Below are 20,676 nucleotides of genomic sequence, written 5' to 3'. Positions count from 1 at the left end.
ATGGTTGAATTGTTTTCATTAAACCAATGACTGTATATATCAAATATATCAAACTAAATCAAACGCTGAATACAACATGTGTTCCGTGAATGCTTACTTACAAGCCCTTAACCAACAGAGTGCAGTTCAAGAAAGAGTTAAGAAAATAATCCAAATAAACTAAAGTAAAAAATAACACAATAAAATAACTATAATGGTTTTAGCCATCGATCACGTGACACCATTCATTCCTATGTGATGACTCAATAGCGCATTGAAGCAAAATTATGTCGGCTAAGATGGCGTCTAATGGAGACGCTGGCCTTTAATCAATTAGATTTGCTCACTTCCTGCCTCCTTTCACCTCCTGCCTCCCAGGAGGCTGAAAAGATTTGACATGGGCCCTCAGATCCACAAAAGGTTATACAGCTGCACCATCAAGAGCGGCTTAACTGGCTGCATCATCGCTTGGTTTAAACAAGTGTTTGGAATCCGACCGCAAGGCGCTACAGAGGTTAATGTGAATGGCCCAGCACATCACTGGGGCCGAGCTCCCTGCCATCCAGGACCTCTATACCAGGCGGTGTCAGAAGAAAAATTTACAAAGACTCCATCCACTCAATCCGCAGACTGTTCTCTCTGCTACTTCACGGCAAGCGGTACCAATGCACCAACAGGACCCTGAATATCTTCTACCCCTAAGCCATAAGACTTCTAAACAAGACAGCTAAAACGTAATCAAATGGCTACCTGAACTACCTGCATTGACCCTTTTTTGCACTAACTCTCTTGCACATACTTTATGCACACCCACTGGACTCTACCCACACACTCACACATACATACACTGACACTTCAACGCACAAATACTTAAAAAAAAATGTTTTAACCTTTATTTAACTCACACGCACACACACACACACATAATATGCACACACATGCATACTGACACCATACACACTTTCACACTCACCACATACGCTGCTGCTACTGTCTATTATCTATCCTGTTACCTACCTCAATTACCTCGTACCCCTGCACATCAACTCAGTACTGGTACTCCCTATATAAAGCCATGTTATTTTTACTCATTATTTTTATGTTATTCACTGTGTATTTATTCCTAATTTGTATCTTATCTTTACTCTGTATTGTTGGAAATGTACCCGTAAGTAAACATTTCACTCTGTCTACACCTGTTGTCTATGAAGCATGTGACAAATCAAATTGGACTACATTTTTTTAGGAGGGAAGGACACTTCCGTTTGCCTACTAACAAACTGACACACTCCTCGACCACTCAACCACTTAGTGGTTTACGGGTCACGGAGGAGAAAGGATGGAGGACAGACTTTTGCCAACACAAGAAAAAAAAAACATGCTCAGTTAGAACTATACCAGGAAGCGATGTTGCTGGCTAGCTCAGTGCTGCCCCCTCTCATTGATTAACTCTAGTTGAATGCCGACCCGGGTACTGCAGGCTAAATTATCGTTAGTATCGTTCTGTGTGAGATTTTTAAATAATTGGTTCAAGGACATACATCTGTTGTATAAGATTAAATCATTGGTACCATGAGTTTCTTCAAAGCATGTTTTTATGTGATCAAAAATTAACCATGAGGATTGCCATCTTTTCCATTCACTATAATGAGGGATCCTGTTTTCAGCTAACATTGCCTGCAGTACCACGGTCTGCCTTGCATTTCCTTCAATGAGAGGGGGTAGTTGTTCTCCACTGCATTAAATCCTTTCTCGGAGTCTCTCTCTCACACTCCAACTTCATGACCCCCGAATACTGTAGCAACTCCCTGGCACAAACAAGCAGCCTTTTACCAGCTGTACAGTATCAGCGTGTGTCATTACCTCTATTCGACAAGACAGAAACACAACACTGTTTGCATTTAACAATTTCACAGGTTAACATGGAGAAAGGACACTGGTCATCGGGTCAAGATGGCCGCCTAAGTTAATAGCCATGCACTGGTGGGGTAAGAGGCTGTGGCACTGTCAGAGTTCTGCCTCAGTGGTCTTAAAAAGGCTCTCCTCCATCCACATCTGCTAGTTCTGATAAGGTGGCAACATTAAGACCCTCTCTCCACATCATCCAAACCACTAGCTTTCCTGGCTTCAATTGCCCACAAAACCCTGCAGGTACAGGGAGGGGATTACTGGCCGCCGACCCACTTCTAAGATGTGATTGGCTAGATGGGGAGAAGTAGAAAAATGGCAAGTTAGACCCAGGTCGCTGTATCAAAACGATTTTTTGACATTTCTGCTCCATCTTCCAGAGGAGGTGTTCAGTGTCTATTTATTAAATGTGTATCTTGGAGGTTTCACGGGGTAATTGTAAACTAAACCATCATATTTCTCCTGCTCTGGAAAATTTTCAAATGCTCAAGCACCTCTCCAACAGCAAGAGTGCAGTTTTCGGCTTCCATATGTGCATGCCAGGGGGGCACCCCCTCGTTCTGGGACCAAAAATGTTGTATCAATTACGACCCCCAAAGGGCTGATCTATTATCAGAGGTTAGGCCGATGCTCATTTAATTAATTCCACAAAAAAGGCTGCCTTGTCCTTGAATGTTGACAGCAGCTCTAAATTGTCAAAGCCCTCTATACATGAGCTTTTCTCTTTCTCTTTCTACAATTTCCTACTTAGCAGTTTTGGAATAATCATCCTTAATTTATTAACTCAATTATGAGCAAAGATAGAGTCATGAGAGTTCTGGCCCGACGTGTCTCTCCATTACCATTATGGGGATTAGGAAACCGTGGCAGGGCCCTGACAAATGCCTAGCCTCCAGGAAAAAAAATTGCCTGGGTGTGTTTCACTTAGAGCCCCCCTCCCAACCCCCCACACCCCCACACAGACATAGTGGGGAGACATCCCCCATGACCGTTCTACTGCATCTCATATATTGTATTCAGAGCTTCACAGCTGAAGACATTCAGAGCTTCATAGCTGAAGTCATTGGAATCACAGTTTCACAAACACACATTCAGTGACACATGCCTTTACTTGAAGAGTTATGCTACTTTACAATATGCTTATGACCCTATTATGGATGTGTCATGAATAACACTTCAAGTAAATTGTTATCACACCTACTGTACACATTGCTCCCGAGTGGCGCAGCGGTCTAAGGCATTGCATCTCAGTGCTAGAGGTGTCACTACAGACCCTGTTTCGATTCCAGGCTGTATCACAACCGGCCGTAATTGGGAGTGCCATAGGGCGGCGCCATCCGTGTTAGGGTTTTGCCGGGATAGGCCGTCATGGTAAATAAGAATGTATTCTTTAACTGACTTGCCTAGTTAAATAAAGGTAAAATAAAATACACAGACATATCCACAGGCAACGGCCTATAGGCAAAGGACTGCTAAACAGTAGAGCCCAACCAAACAAGCATGTCGCCATCTAGAAGCACTGCAAGTCTAACTTTCTTTACTTTCACCAGTCTAGACAGAGTTTCCATTTCGATTTACAGTCCAAATAAAACAACAGAGTCATAAAACTAATATGGCTGCCTGCACCATTTTTCAGAAGCCAATTTTTTTGCCCTTTGATTTTCTGTCATAGAATGTCATTCATCTTCCAAATGTGCTATGTTACTCCACATCGGAGTGTGCAGTCTGTGTTGCAGGGAGACACTGAAAACCATAAATAAATATCTGACAGCTCTGGCAATAAGCAATCAGACAGAGGCTGTGTTCCAAAAGGCACCCTATTCTCTTTATAGTGCACTACTTTTCACCAGGGCCTATAGGTCAAAAGTAGTGCAATGTGTAGGCATAGGGTGCCTTTTGGGATGCATCCAGAGCCTTCATTTATCTATGTCTCAGAGAAGAAACTCAAGGGAGAAGAAGCACATGTCTATGGGGAGTTAGGGTTGAGATGTTTTGTAGGTACACATAAAATATCCCTTTTAGTTACAGTTAGCTCCAAAGGTATTGGGAGAGTGACATGTTTTTGGTAGTGTTGGTTCTGTATACAATGACTATGAGCTTAAAGTGCAGACCATCTGCTTCAATTTTAGGGTATTTTCATCCTTATTGTGTGAACTGTTTAGAAATTACAGCATTTTTTGTACTTAGTCCACCATTTTAGGGGACCAAAAGTGTTGGGATAAATTCACTTATGTGATTTAAAGTAGTCAAAAGTTGAGTATTTGGTCCCATATTCCTAGCGTGCAATTATTATCAAGCTTGTGACTCCACAAAGATGTTGGGTATATTTGCTGTTTGTTTTGGTTGTTTAAGAAAAGAGTTTGTCCAATAAAAATGAATGGTAAACAATGTATTTTGTCATTTTGGAGTCACTTCTGTTGTAAATAAGTATATAATATGTTTCTAAACACTTCTACATTAATGTGAAAGCTACCATGATAACGGATATTCCTGAATTAATCGTGAATCATTCAGGAATGTCTGTAATCATGGTAGCATCCATATTAATGTAGAAGAGTGAAGACACATACAGTGGGGCAAAAAAGTATTTAGTTAGCCACCAATTGTGCAAGTTCTCCCACTTAAAAATATGAGAGAGGCCTGTAATTTTCATCATAGGTACACTTCAACTATGACAGACAAAATTAGGAAAAAATCCAGAAAATCACATTGTTTTGTTGTTGCAGCGATTCAACACTTTTTTGTTTACTACATGATTCCATATGTGTTATTTCATAGGTTCGATGTCTTCACTATTATTCTATTATTCTACAATGTAAAATTGTAAAAATAAAGAAAAACTTTGGGTGGACGAAACAAAATCACTATTTCTCAGCCCCAGAAACTAGAATATGCATATAATTGTCAGATTGGGATAGAAAACACTCTAAAGTTTCCAAAACTGTCAAAATATTGTCTGTGAGTATAACAGAACTGAAAATCCAATCAGGAAGTGCCTCTTATTTATTTATTCTGTTCCTATGCATTCCTATCCTCCATTTAAAGGGATATCAACCAGATTCCTTTTTATGTGGCTTCCCTAAGGTGTCAACAGTCTTTTATTTTTTTAAATTAGCGAGAAAGATCACATTGCGTAAGTGGATAGGTGTGGGCTCTCAAAGTGAGTTTTGCGCAACAGAGTAAAGCGGCCATTGTTTCCCACTGTCCTATTCCCCCTAACCTACACTCCCGGTTGATATATTATCGAATATATATTTTAAAAACAACCTGAGGATTGATTATAAAAAACAATTGACATGTTTCTGTGGACATTATGGATATTATTTGGAATTTTCATCTGCGTTGTTGTGATCGCTATTTCCTGTGGATTTATAAACATAACGCGACAAACAAACTGAGGTATTTTAGATATAACAATAATCTTTTTGGAACAAAAGGAACATTTGTTGTGTAACTGGGAGTCTCGTGAGTGAAAACATCCGAAGATCATCAAAGGTAAACGTTTCATTTGATTGCTTTTCTGATTTTCGTGACCAAGCTACCTGATACTAAGTGTACTTAATGTTTTGTCATGCGATCAATAAACTTACACAAACGCTTGGATTGCTTTCGCTGTAAAGCATAATTTCACAATCTGAGACGACAGGTGGATTAACAAAAGGCTAAGCTGTGTTTTGCAATATTACACTTGTGATTTCATGAATATTAATATTTTTAGTCAAATTATTTGACTGTGACGCTATTCTATTCAGCGGTTGCTAATGACAATTATCCCGCTTAAGGGATGGGTAGTGTCAATAAGTTAAAGTTTGGTATGGTATGTATTAATTTGTGGATTTCCATCATACATTTCGTATGATATGTTACGAATTACAATTCGTATAACGGCACGAATTTTCAATACGTACAGTGTGACATGTTACGAATTCCAATTTGTTGTGGCAAACAATAGAAAGGTGGCTAACGTTAATGTTAGCTAGTTAAGCTTAGGTTAGCTAGGCTAGGGTTAAGGTTAGGAGTTAGGTTAAAGGGTTAATGTTAGGGTTAGCTAACATAGTAAGTAGTTTAAAAGTTGCTAATTAGCTAAAATGGTAAAGTTGATTCAAACATGCAACCTTCACGCCCATTCATCCACCAAGCACCCTTCTTTTGTTTTTGCCTTAAGTAACCTTCTGTCTTCTGTACCCATACCAAACGTAACATATGGATTTTCTTTTAGTATGTTGATTCTAGTCTATGAGACCAGGCTGATAGTTTACTAAACAACTACTGATTTAGAACCATGAAGAGTTAGTCATCACAAAGAAAACAGGAGCACTTCCTCTATTATTAGAGCATGATTTCAACTTAAACATCATCAAATCAACTAGGCAATATATGCTTAGTGTAATACAGTGAAAACAAATGTAAAGATACCTAAAACATTTTAATCCAATCAACGTTGCTAAATATCATGTTGCTCTCCATGGTACTGATTTCTGTTTGTGTGTCCGTGCGTGTGCGCAAGTAGAAAAAGCATGTTGACTCACCCTACCTGTAGACTAGTTGAACAGCAATGTCATCCTCCTCTCTTTCATGTTGGCAAAATGGTCTATGACTCCGTCACAAGCTTTTAGTTGTTGTTGTCCTAGCCTAGGCTACATGGCTAAAATGCTTGCAGGCTTAGAGCAACAATGAACCAGCTAAGTTAGCTAGCTAGTTAACGTGAGTCTACTACATCTAGGTTACTTCAATCGTCTCAGGCCAGTGGCAAAACGTATGAATATATGGTTACATCAGAATTGTCGTTATAATCATTGGCCTCCATGGACAATTAAGTTAAATATATATATATATATATTTTATTGTCACATTCTGTACACCTGATAGGTGCAGTGAAATGTGTTGCTTTACAGAGTCAGCCATAGCAACACGGCACACCTGGAGAAAATTAGGATTAAAGGAAAACTCCAAAACTCATTTGGTATGATTTCGGTATGATTGGTATGATTTCCGTATTTTGAAAGTTACATATCTTGAAAACTTGAGTGCTGACAAGCAAAACGTTTTGGAACTATGTCAACAATGAACTAATGGTTTTGTGTGGAATTTTCCTTTAAATGCCTTGCTCGAGAGCACATTGACAAATGTTTCACCTTGTTGGCTCTTTGAACGAGCATCCTTTTGGTTGCAAGCCCAACTCTCTAATCGCTCGGCTACCCACAAGTCCAAATCCATATCTGAATCCACAATTGAGGAAATTGCAGATCTAGCTAGCTAGCTACTGCAGGACAACAACACAAGCAGACCAGGAACAGGCAGGTCTTTTGCTTTTGATGTGATTTGATTTGTGTGAGGCCAAATCTAAACTGGCCGGGACTTACCACAGTTGAGCTCAGCTCAACGCTGATTGTCAAAATGCTCACTGAAATTAATTAATGCTACAGTGGAAACATGTCATACTCTTTTTTTCCAAACAGCCTCAGATTCATGGGCTCCACATACTGGACAGAGGGGTGCTGTTTCCCTCGCTCTGAGGACTTATCTGATGAGATAGATTCAGCCACTTACCAAATTAAGGAAAATTATGAAAATACAGATTGACTAAAGATAAATTGTTCTAGAATTTGTATGTTTTTATTGGACCAATTTTTGAGGAAGCCTGGTTTCCCTTGGCATCCATGAATACATGCCACTGTTCTGACGTACCAAAAAGGTCACAAGCTTTTGGGCTGCATCTCAATCCACCACAGCTACAGCAGTTTTTGTAAAACCAGGAGACATCCTGAAAATCTGTCTTTTTAATTTGGGCTACAAATTAATATGTTGAGACTAATTCGATGGTGTTCTCCATTTTGCTCTAGAACGCCCACAAGCGTCACAAGACTAATCTGAAGGTAGCCCGGTATCAGTTAAAACAATTAATGGAAGTATACACTGAGTGTACAAAACATTAGGAACATCTTCCTAAAATTGAGTTGCAACCCCCTTTCCCCTTAGAACAGCCTCAATTCATCAAGGCAATGGACTTAACAAAGTGTCAAAAGCATTCCACAGGGATGCTGGCCCATGTTGACTCCAATGCTTCCCACAGTTTTGTCAAATTGGCAGGATGTCCTTTGGGTAGTAGACTATTCTTGATACACACAGGAAACTGTTGAGAGTGAAAACCCAGCAGCGTTGCAGTTTTTGACACTCAAACCTGTGCCCCTGGCACCTACTACAATACCCTATTCAAAGGCACTTAAACCTTTTGTCTTGCCCGTTCACTTGGCACACTTACACAATCCATGTCTCAATTGTCTCAAGGCATAAAATCCTTCTTTAACCTGTCTTCTAACAGGTGACATCAATAAGAGATCATAGAGTCTATGTCCTGGAGTCTATGTCATGGAAAAAGCAGGTGCTCCTAATGTTTTGGACACTCAGTGTATATGGAAGTACTTTAGTGCCTACAAAAGCGGTTAAATATGGATAAAAATATATTTATATTATTTCCTGATCTTTCTTATATCTCTTAGATATAGGACAGACACTTCAAAACAAACTTCCTTTATATATTTTTTCCAAACTCTTTAGCCATGTATAAATATGTTATTCAATGCATTTCATCAAATAATAAAAACAACACTTTTATATACTTACAGGGGTCCTAAAATACATTTACAAAAAAGCTAAATTACCCTTGAAATCTTAAAACAATTCCATATGTTAGCTTAGTAGAAACCGAGTCCCGGGCCCTTAGACCTTAGGGGGTTATGGTTCTATCAAAACTGTGGTAAACAACTGTTTAAAATACTCTGAATTCCATATCTATATCACACGATACAACGGCAATACATCTCTCCAATGTGGTAATAATGCTGGTTTCCTAAGCTGTATCCCAAATGGCACCATTTTCCCTAGTGCACTACATTTGACCAGAGCCCTATGGGTCCTGGTCAAAAGGAGTGTACTACATAGGTAATAAGGTCCATTTGGGATGTAGCCATAGTGCATTCAAATCCATAATTCAAATGATTTACATACCGCTCTAATCAAAGAGGGTATCAAACTGATTTGTAGGGACGCATTCAATTACTTATTCCAGATTCATAATCAGCCGCTACATTGGTATACAGTCTGTTGCATTAGTGTACGTTAAAATTCTAGTCAATGTCGAGCTGTTTTGCTTTTTTGTATCTGTGCTGGTCTGAGCATGCCTAAGGACCAAATCTACCCAAGAGCATGCTGACCATATCTGAAGAAATCATCACACATATCCTATACCCTTTATCATTATAGACAATATATGCTTTGTAGACTCTACATGCTCCAATCAAATATGAAATGTCAATGTTTGTTTGGCTAAGGGACTTGAGATTTGGTTCACACTTTAACCTGAAGCAACCAGTCATGATGCCTTCATAAAACAGTCATAAGGAGGGGATAATAACTTTCGTAAGACATTAAGACAGAACCCCAAAAGTCACGGAAAGATAACAAATTAATAACAGAAATACCTCATTTACATAAGTATTCATACCCCTGAGTCAATACTTTGTAGAAGCACGTTTGGCGGTGATTACAGCTGTGAGTCTTTTTGTGTAAGCCTTTAAGAGCTTTCACACCTGGAATATTATTTTTTAAATGATTCAAGCTCTGTCAAGTAGATTGTTGATCATTGCTAAACAGCCATGTTCAATTATTACCCTAGATTTCCAAGCCGATTTAAGTAAAAACTGTAACTAAGCCATTCGTCTTGGTAAGCAACTCCATTGTAGATTTCGTCTTGTGTTTTAAGTTATTGTCCTGCTGAAAGGTGACAAAATCTCCCAGTGTCTGTTGGAAAGCAGACTGAACCAGGGTATCCTCTAGGATACTTTTCTGTGCTTATAGCTGTATTCCATTTATTTTTATCCTAAAAAACTCCCTAGTCCTTGCCGATAACAAGCGTACCATAACATGATGCAGCCACCACCATGCGTGAACATACATAATGCTTTGTATTCAGGACAAAAAGTGCATTTCTTTGGTACGTTATTTTGTAGTATTACTTATGTGCCTTGTTGCAAACAGGTTGCATTTTTCATTCTGGCTTTCTTCTTCTCACTATGTCATTCAGGTTAGTATTGTGGAGTACAATGTTGTTGATACATCCTCCGTTTCTCATATCACAACCATTAAACTCTGTAACTGTTTTAAAATCACCATCGGCCTCATGGTGAAATCCCTGAGCAGTTTCCTTCCTCTCCGGCAACTGAGTTGGGAAAAACGCCTGTATCTTTGTAGCAACTGGGTGTATTGATACACCATGCAAAGTATAATTAATAACTTTTCCATGCTCAAAGGGATTTTCACCATCTGCTTTTTTGTGTGTTTTTTTTTTGTACAAATCTACCCATCAGTGCCCTCCTTTGAAAGGCATTGAAAAACCTACCTGGTCTTTGTGTTTTGAATCTGTGCTTGAAATGTATTACTTGGTTGAGGGACCTTACAGATAATTGTATATGTGGGTTACAGAGATTGGGTAGTCATTCAAAAATCATGTTAACCTTTATTATTGAACATGGAGTGAGTCCATGCAACTTATTATGCAATTTGTTAAGCACATTTTTACTCCTGAACTTGTTTAGGCTTGCCATAACAAAGGTGTTGAACACTTACTGACTGATGACATTTTCTTTTTACTAATTTCAGAAATGTTCTACTAAAAACATTCCACTTTGACATTATGTGGTATTGTGTGTAGATCATTGACACAAAATATCAACATAATCCATTTTAAATTCAGGCTGTAACAGAGCTGCCAACACTCACGTATTGGTCATGAGACAGATGCATTTGACCTCACATTCTCACCGCACACCTCATATCTCACGCATTGAAAAGCACTACTTATATTTGTCTAATTAGTCTATTGTATAGTCAGCGTGTTAACTTTTCAACTGCCCCAAATCATTTTGAAATCGGAGCATCTGCACCTGCAATTTAAACATCACGAGCTGAACCTTTATCGTTGCCCTGTCTTGCCACAGCGCTGTGAACAGAGGCACATTGAAGCATATGTAAGGGATCAAAGGGGATTTGATGCATGTTTTAAAGAAATGCCCCTCAAAATTAGAGTGGAGCTGAATGGAGAGAGAGAACATTCTCTGCTGAGTTTCTAAACCTCTGAAAACAGTAGCATGGTAGCTCTGTTTTATGTACAATGTTGTCAACAAAACGAGGTAGAGGTTACTCCCGTCCCTATTGCAGAATGCCTTTTGGCAGCATGTACTAAAGTGGATTTAATCCACACTTGCATTAGTTCCTTCGTTTGGTGATTGCCGTTTAGGCTGTGACAACGAAGAGGCAGTAGATAGACCTATGGTATGTTTCAGTCTGATCAGTGGAACAATTCTCATTCTTTAACAATGGGCTAAAATTGTATTTACCTAGGCAAATCAGTTAAGAATTATTTTTTTTTCAAAGATGGCCTTTTTCAGGAGTAGAACGACAGATATTGTTACCTTGTCAGCTCAGGGATTTGATCTTGCAACACTCTTACCACTAGGCTACCTACCACCCTGATTAATATATGGTAAATATTTGTCAGCAAGAACACTGTTGTTACTCCCGACACTTATTTTATCATTCCACTTCTTCCCAATTTTGCCAGTTAATCACATATTTGAAATCGAATATACCTACTTGTCTTTGAAAATGAATTACATGAGGCTATGTAATTTTGCAGCCATTCATGGACAGTTTTGAATAAACATTGGATATTAAATACTCCAGGAATCAAAATAAGTGTTAGTACTGTGTACATGCTAGGCAGAGATGATAGGGGAACTCACAACTCATAAAACATCATATTTTGTCTATGCAGAGCAAGATGATGACAAGGATCTTCAACTAGTAGGCATAAACCAACTGAATATTGATATTGAGAAATTAATTGTTATAACAAGAACATTTCCAAACACCCAGCGCTTCAGGGGAGGCCAACCCTCTTGGAGAGCAAGCAGGATTTTCTTCCAGACCTATTTTAAAGAGATTGTCCACCCAAATTACAAAATGTTTGTGTTTTTATCTCAAATGAAATCTCAATGTCACAAAATTGTCAAATTGTGAGTATTCATTTAATGTTCAAAACATTCTGAATACACGTGACCTGTGTTTTTTTCTTTATTTTTATTTCCACCCTGCTCATATGCCTAAGCCATGTCAAAATGCATGGAATTGTAGGAAATTAGCCTTAAAAAGTCACATTTCCCATCTAGGGGTTGTGCCAGTGGGCAATGAAATGGACATAGCAAATCTCACTCTAAGCTTTCTTCAAAAGTTGGCAGCCCTGCTGTAAACACAACAAAATGTGGAATAAGTGAAGAGGTGTGGATACTTTCTGAAGTCACTGTATGTACCGGAAGTATTTGCTAAAGCCAATTCAAAGTTTACTGATTCCTGATTTGTCTATAGAACGATGACAGTTGGAAGAGTATGGCTCAACTATATGTAATTCTTTGTAGAGTGTTTATTCTTCAAAGTAGACAGTACAACACCTTAAGCTGTGAAGGTGTTAGTTATTTCTGTAATAACATGCATCTGATCCATCTGTACCCAAGACCCACCAGTACCCTGATAATTGAACATTTACCAATGATCACAACGCAAACCACCACACAACATTACCCTGTCACATATTTACTGTGATATACATCTTGGGTGTCCATACATGACTGGCCACAAGAACACAGAACCCTGCTCAATGCAAGTCTATGCCTTACAAATGCTTTCAACAGTTAAAGCCTCAAAGATAAGTGGATAAACAGAACACTTTTTTTGGACCAAAGAACAGGCAACATGTACCAATAAGCGACCAAGACATTCGATCCACAGCAGCTTTGTACGAAGTGCAAGTTTTTGACTGAGGTTAAAGTTGAAGCTACTCCGAAAATGGACATTGATCGCCTCCACAGGCCATTCACCCACTGTTGGAATTCTTGTCTGTACTCCACAGTGGGGCTCTAATGTATAAACTACACTACCATGACACACACAGGGAAACATGAGTGGGCCCTGATGGAACTAAATTCTCAACATTTAGACAGCTCAATCTCCGAGTCTGTTTTTCTTTCATGTGAGTGGCTGAGCACAGTAGATATGGAGAGTTGCAGCTGTGCTATTCACAAATGAATAGGTGCCCTATTTGGTTCCTTGTTTGTTTATCGGAGCTCTAATGACCAATGTTTGATGCTTCATGTGATAGTCATTGTCTAGCGCTGAAGTCAAGTGTCTAGTCCGGAATCAAATCTATGACACGTTTGCACTCAATGGCGTTCATATTATCTGTTATGAATGTCTACTCCTTCTCTCTCTTATCTCCTATGCCAAGTGATGTTTATTGTTTATAAAGCAAACAAGATATAAAATAGATACGAGCCCTCAATGATTTCATTCCAAAACAATTCCTCCTTGTATAGTTTTTTTGTGTATTTTGATATCGATATTGGTGTTGGTAAAAAGACGGACTGAGTCAATGACATGCATAGGACAGAGAATGTGTTCTAGCGACATCAAGTCAAATTGGGACATAGCCATTCACAAGATGCAATCATCTGTATTAGACCATATAATGTCTGAATATTAGCCCAGACCACCTCCGCAGCAGCGTATGCAGGACAATAGAGTAATTATATTAATCAGCTTTTACTATCTGAATGAATTATCCACAACCGCAAATTAAAATGTGATTTGGTTGAAATTACACGGTATGTGCTAAAGCCTTTTTCTCTCTTGCAATCAAATTTAACTGAAGCCAATTAGACACAGCTGACTACATTCGTAGTCAAATTATGCTCAGAGCGTGGATAAGAATTGAGCTCTTTCCCTCCAATAAAAAAAAGGTATTTCATCTATTCCAGGGAAATCAAATTGAAAAGAAAATCGTAATGGGGGAGCCATCCACAGGGTAAGCTCATTGAGACACAACTGAATGTGTCTGAGTGGAGATTGTCGTCACACGCCCAGTCAAACTCACAGGCTCTGCACTTTAAGAGTCTCTCACTTTACGTTTTTTTTTTTTGGAGACATAGGTGACATTGGGGCATCCAGCAGCCACTGAGCTATAAAATTACCGGCGAGGGGCGAATTAAGGGAGAACGGAGGAGCAAGAGTGAAGGACAAAGCCAGTGGGAGTTGGATTGAGAGGGCTGCTCATGCAACTGATTTACTCTTTTTGTTCCTCAGCCCTGTCTGCTGCTCCAGGAGTTTGGTTCTTATTTTCAACCTCTCTCTAAGCAATTATTTTAAATTCACTGTAGCTCAGTAAGTAGGCAAAAAAATGACTGTGCCAATGACTAACTTTAAGGTTGTAAAAGTATGACCTTATAAGTTAGAGGTGTACATATCTATCTAAAAGGTCAAATTTGTCATTGAGATTCATGTAGATTGTTGGGAGAGAAAGGTACATATCCCCCCCATACTAAGCTACAGTAATACAAGGCACATCTTTAGGCATTTGCACCCATGTCAAGAGAGGACACTAACCTGACCCGTATGGACACAACAACATGTTTTAAAATAGGTTTAACCTTTAGGCACACCAACAGATACCCATCTGAACACAAAAAAGTAATGTAATTATTAGTAGACGACCATGTGTCTACACCAACACCCATCTAAACAACAACATATGCATGTATTGATTGACCCATTGAATACTACTGAAAAACAAAGCCCCAATTCCAAACCCACCCACCAACCCACCCACCCACCCACCCACCCACCCACCCTATACACCTTTGGATATCTGAGAGGACATAGGGCCATAGACACACAAGACAACCCCATCTTCCTCTAGCTGAAGCCAGTGATCTTGTGATGTGGTTCATCTTGAAAAACAGCCTTTGAGTGGATTAGGGTAATGGAGACGTGCTGTTTATTCACCACGCACACAGACACAAAACACAGACCCAACACACTGACACCGAAACAAACACACAGACAAAACAGGGCTTTTTCGGCCTGCTCTCCGCCTCTAATCAGAGGTTAGACCGAACTATCTACGGACTCCCTCATATTCCCTTTTATTCCCACAGGAAAATATTAAGAACATATGCCAAAAGTGTGTTATATTTGCCAAATCTAAATCCGGGAGCATGGTTAAGATTAATCTATAAATAGGGCTCATCCATGTTACCAAATGATAATGATCCCAGCGTAAACATATCATACAATGATTTCTTTGTCAATGGCTTGTTACGTTAGTACTTCCATTTTTTGATAATTGGATAAGGAACAACTGAGGCCTGCATTAATAATCATTGTGGATTTCTTTGAGAGGCTGTGTTAACTACATGTAAACTACATTATGTTGTTTGAAATGTAGCATCTCCCCAGGTCCGTTGGCAGCCTAGTCTCAATGGCTATGTTGAAAACCATTTGGCAGTATCCCGCTCCGCTCCTCTCCACTTCACCTTCTTCTCCTCCCCTCTCTCCTTTCTTCTGTCCAACTCTCCGCTCCTTATCCTCCACCCTCCTCTACTCCACTCTCCTGTCCTCTCCTCTCTAGTCCCGTGGTTGTAAAAATGTGCAATATTAATCTGTATGCATGCCAATGCCCCAACTGTTAGAGGTGCAATCTGACCTTGTTACCTTACTTTTGGTCTCCTAAAATGCGGGGACTATGTACAAAAAGTGCTGTAATTTCTAAACGGTTCACACGAAAATGTCCTCAAGTTATAGCTGACAGTTTCCACTTTAACTTCTTTGTCATTGTATCATTTCAAATCCAAATTGCTGGACTACAGGGCCTAAACAAATGTATATGATTGTTGTGGCTTATAAAGTTTATTTTTATTTTTACACTATCAAAAGATTCTCCATCCCCATGCAACAGTTATGATTACACGCAAAAGGGAAATGGGGAAGTTGACAGTGAATTGGAACTAGATTATAAAGAAGTTATTTGCATCTTCCCTATGTGTATATCTCTCAATGCACTAATTAAATGTTGTGGATGGTTGATCTGCTCGGGCTGTCAGCGAGTCAGGCGCAGTCAGTGAGAGCCTCATAAAATCTTTGACATAAATAGCCTGTGTGGCATTGCCTGTCACTACATTCCTGTGACATATAGCTAACTGCATGTTTGTCATGAATGAATTACTCAGACCTGGTTTCAAGCAGGGGGTTCCTTGATTGAGCATGCCTGGTGCAATAGAAACAATTAAATCATCACAAAAGTGCAAACTCTCCATGTCCAACTGTCACTCCAGACAGGCACAATCAAAATCTCATCTCATATGAAATGCTATTTGAACTCTGTAAATAAAATGGTACCCCTGACACAACATCCTTCAATCGAATCAGACGTTTTCAAGGTTAGAGCAAAACAGCATTTCAGAGATACGATAAAGGATGTTGGTAAGTATTACAATGTGGTTGAGTTTCTGTTCAGACTGCAGTGTGTCCTTCATCACAAGAACATACAAGCTACATCATAAGCACAAGAGGAGCATTGCTTTGGAGACTTAGATTTGAAGGGAAAGGGAAAGGTAAAGGGGATACCTAGCCAGTTGTACAACTGAATGAATTCAACTGAAATGTGTCTTCCGCATTCAACCCAACCCCTCTGAAACAGAGAGGTACAGGGGCTGCCATATGTTCCTGAAGTGGTACAGTATTTGTGGGTGCTGTCCATGGTGCTTAATAAACTCTTAAGACCCCACAAGTGACACCAACAACTGACATTTACAATTGACATTCTGGTGGCCACAGACAATAAAATATACAGTATGAGACCACCCACATCACAGCAGATGGATTGCAATGGTCTGGAAGATCATTTTCCCGGGTTCCACACTGCACATGGGGGTTATTTAAACATTTAGGGAAGCAATATCAATCATTAGAGTTGATGCACCGACCAGCCGCTAGTTGTTAAGTTGCAACGCTCCAACAATTCCTCCAGACACTGATGTCACCCGTTTAAATGTTTAACGAGAAACATTGCAGATGCCGAACAAAAACATTGCAGAATAGAACATGATCTCTGAGAGATATTTGTACTGCATGAACATACTGACAATAATCATCGTCAGGCCTGCCTCCTGGATAATTGTGGTTTACATGCCCAAAATACAGAAAATAGTTATGGTTAAGTAAAGGTTATGGTTATGGTAAGGGTTAGGATAATGGTAGGTTTAGGTTAGGGTGGGGACGTCCCACGGATCCCGGATAGTACTGACCGGGCCGACAGGAGGCAACCGCTGAATTACAATCTTGCCCGAGCCGAGCACGCACGCGGCGCGGTCTCCCTCTCTATCTATCTCTGGCAGTGCAGGTTTCACGATTCCCACGAGAGCACTCATTACTCTCGGGCATTACCGCTGACAAACTCTTCATAGAGAGCCACTAATGTATATAATAGCGATATATGCAGCACAAGTGCTTAATGTATTTTAATATTCTCGCACGATTGGGAGCGCATGGACAGAAAGCTATATAGGGTAAATAAACGCGTGGACACAAAGCTAGAGGGTAAATAAGACACCGGCTATCTAACAGCCAACAGTTAAACCACAATCTAAGTGAAAGAAATCCCTTCACTCCCCTCCTGTAGACTACGAAATATATTCCTGAATATACCATGTTCTAAAATATAGATAGTAGGCCTATTCAGATGTTAAATGACCCCTATTTCTCACACTCTGCCACACACAAGAACTGGCATTAATTTGCTTCATCACATTTTGGACACTATGTAATTATATAGCCGAACTGACCTTGTAGAATAGACAAAGTAAATAGGTTTGACACATAGTTGTGTAACACTGATGGAGAACACATGATAATAAAATAGAAATAGCTCATTAACTCTTCAATAGCCTAACCACAGATCCTGGCAAATAGATAGACTGGCAAACCCACCTCCTCATCATCCTTTGGCGGTGGCTTCTGTCTCTGATTCGGCTGCGCCGCCTCCTTAGTGGCTGTCATGGTAAACTGCTGGTAATATAACTTGGACTCAACTCGCTGTGAATCCTAAAGATGCTCTGCTCTGTAGTCGGATCCCACTGTCCCGTGGATTAGTCAAAACGGCAGAATCTTAAACAGGAGGCATGCAGCAATGGGGTCCGTCACGAATGAATTATGCTAGGTCTTCGAATGTCTGCCGAGAACACTTGTCTCTCCACATTATGTTCAAGACAGGGCAAAATATTTAGTCGTCAGAATTAAGTAGCCTAAACCCAGAAAATATACTGGCTGCCTATACACCTCTATGAATCTGCAAGCGACTAACGAGGGGATCTTGACTGCTCGGTCCTCGTCTAGTCTGTGTGATCCAGGGTGAGGAACTGGGAGGGGTGGAGAGGATGGGGCAACGGAGTGATCTGATGCCGATGCGTTCCCACTGTAAAAATGGGTGGGGGTGATTACGTGTTTAACATAATATAAATTGACTGACGACCCAAAGAGCTCAAATGAGCAAATTATTTACATATATTTTGCTATTTCAGAACGTTAATAGCCGAAGCATTAGCTTGTACATCCTTCTAGTTTTCCCGTGATGTGTGTACAGTTGATGATGGTAGGCTCCGTGCTTGACATGGGATAAAAGAAGTGCAGGAGCTGTCTTTTTCCACGATGGTCTATTATATCATGTTCGCCGAAATTCACAAATGACACGCTATAGAAACCTCTGATTATTCTCTGTTAAGGATTCATACACATGGTTGATGACTTCTCCAAGACTTTTAACCAAATTGCCATGACGATTATTATAACCTCACGAAAAAGTAAGCATTATTGAGACTGGAAGGCTGCTGTGTCTGATCCTATTTAGACATTTAACCCCCCACAAAGTAGAACTGCACCGTTAGTCACATCAACATGTGTTCAATCCTCCATCTGGAGAACTCCTGGGTGTGCAGGCTTGGCCTTTGATCCGGGCCCTCGAACACCCACGTCTGCCTATCAAGGTCCCACTGAGCAGCTGATGTTTAGGCTACAATGAGTTTAGACCAGGGCTTGAACAAAAACCTGCACAACCAGTAGCTGTCTTAGGGGATGGTTGGCAACAATTTACTCATTCAATGAACCAGGGATCACATGCATAAGGTAGGATACTTCAAAGCAAGGTATCTAACTAGACATGTTTATATATAAGGCTAAAATGTTTCAGGGGCGATCTATGCTCTATGCTTAGTTATTTGTCAGTAAGTCCATTATTATAAATTTTAAAACATCGTTGCAATTACATGGCTTCTATTTAATAGAGGGGAATCCCAGTTTTCCAACGGTGCAGATTAATTTAGGTTTCCTACAGTGCCAGTGGAAAGGCGACAACGACATTAATGCTTAGTTAGCTACTGTAACAAGCGGGATAACTGCTACAAGTTATGTTTTGAATTGTCTATCTAGTTAGTCTGTTGTCTGTCATTATTGTGTTCCTGCTGCTGTAATGTCTCTCCTCAGGCAACAGCCCACTCGCACTCTTACACACAGCATACACAGACACACACTTAAGGGTCATTCCGATAATGGCTGATATGTAGATTTTTAAGTGGTTGATAATATTTAAAAGTGTGCCTTCATGAATTACATTAACTAAAATTATCAAATTAATTTCCATGACCTTACAAACAAACCCTCATTTGACAACGTGGAAAAGCGCATCATGTGCATACAGGTTGGCTCATTTTAAATCTGCACAATATCGACCAGCCTACTGTCACGCATATATTCACAGACTAGAGGCAAATAAACTTGAACAAAGTGGAATCAGGAAATGAATGGCCACTCTCCATTACTATTCAATGCAGATACCACCTATATTCTGCTTTGATCAATTTTTTTCTGCTTGGTGTGTGAATCTCAGCCAGAGATAAGCTACTTTGTTTTGTAGAGGAGCAGGTACATAATTCTCCTAAAATGTGAATTGCCAGTACAGGGCTCTGGACAGCTCCAGTCCAAGTCAAGCACCATAGGCTACATTATGGCATATAGCTAGCTATTGGTTGGTTAATATTTATCAATTTGAATCATGAACCCTCTTCAGCCACTGAGCGCATTCTGTCCATGGTGCTGAAGTCCTGGACCCCACACTGTCAAAATGAACAAGCCAGATCCTGCTTTTACTGATTCCACCCTGTCAAAAAGTTGACCAATGACCATTGGCTGAAAACAATCGGAATGGGCCCTCAGAATTTCAAAAGGTTCTACAGCTGCACTACTGAGAGCATCTTGACTGGCTGTATCACCACTTGGTATGGTCCTTGCCATTGTTGGGAAGGGCCCGTAAGTAAGCGTTTCATTGTTAGTCTACACATGTTGTTGGGAAGGGCCCGTAAGTAAGCATTTCACTGTTAGTCTACACATGTTGTTGGGAAGGGCCCGTAAGTAAGCATTTCACTGTTAGTCTACACATGTTGTTGGGAAGGGCCCGTAAGTAAGCATTTCACTGTTAGTCTACACATGTTGTTGGGAAGGGCCCGTAAGTAAGCATTTCACTGTTAGTCTACACATGTTGTTGGGAATGGCCCGTAAGTAAGCATTTCACTGTTAGTCTACACATGTTGTTGGGAAGGGCCCGTAAGTAAGCATTTCACTGTTAGTCTACACATGTTGTTTGGAAGGGCCCGTAAGTAAGCATTTCACTGTTAGTCTACACATGTTGTTGGGAAGGGCCCGTAAAGTAAGCATTTCACTGTTAGTCTACACATGTTGTTGGGAAGGGCCCGTAAGTAAGCATTTCACTGTTAGTCTACACATGTTGTTTGGAAGGGCCCGTAAGTAAGCATTTCACTGTTAGTCTACACATGTTGTTGGGAAGGTCCCGTAAGT

The 20,676-nt window shown here is 40.0% G+C and overlaps 1 protein-coding gene across 2 annotated transcripts in view; it reads right to left on the bottom strand.

Moving 5' to 3' along the window:
* The window catches only part of LOC124041657 (inactive dipeptidyl peptidase 10-like), a 370,729-nt gene that overhangs the window by 123,773 nt on the left and 226,280 nt on the right, over positions 1–20,676 (bottom strand). The window contains exon 1 of one of the 2 annotated variants that reach the window (XM_046359501.1): positions 17,761–18,164. The exons of the other annotated variant lie outside the window; for it this stretch is intronic. Coding sequence (XP_046215457.1) covers positions 17,761–17,829 — 69 coding nt within the window. The 5' untranslated portion in view covers positions 17,830–18,164. Of the gene's footprint in view, positions 1–17,760; positions 18,165–20,676 lie in introns of those variants that run through there. 2 annotated transcript variants of the gene reach the window in all.

The sequence above is a fragment of the Oncorhynchus gorbuscha genome, linkage group LG01 (genome assembly GCF_021184085.1).
Source record: "Oncorhynchus gorbuscha isolate QuinsamMale2020 ecotype Even-year linkage group LG01, OgorEven_v1.0, whole genome shotgun sequence".
In the NCBI taxonomy this organism is placed as follows: Eukaryota; Metazoa; Chordata; class Actinopteri; order Salmoniformes; family Salmonidae; genus Oncorhynchus; species Oncorhynchus gorbuscha.
This window is presented reverse-complemented; position numbering and strand designations above follow the sequence as displayed.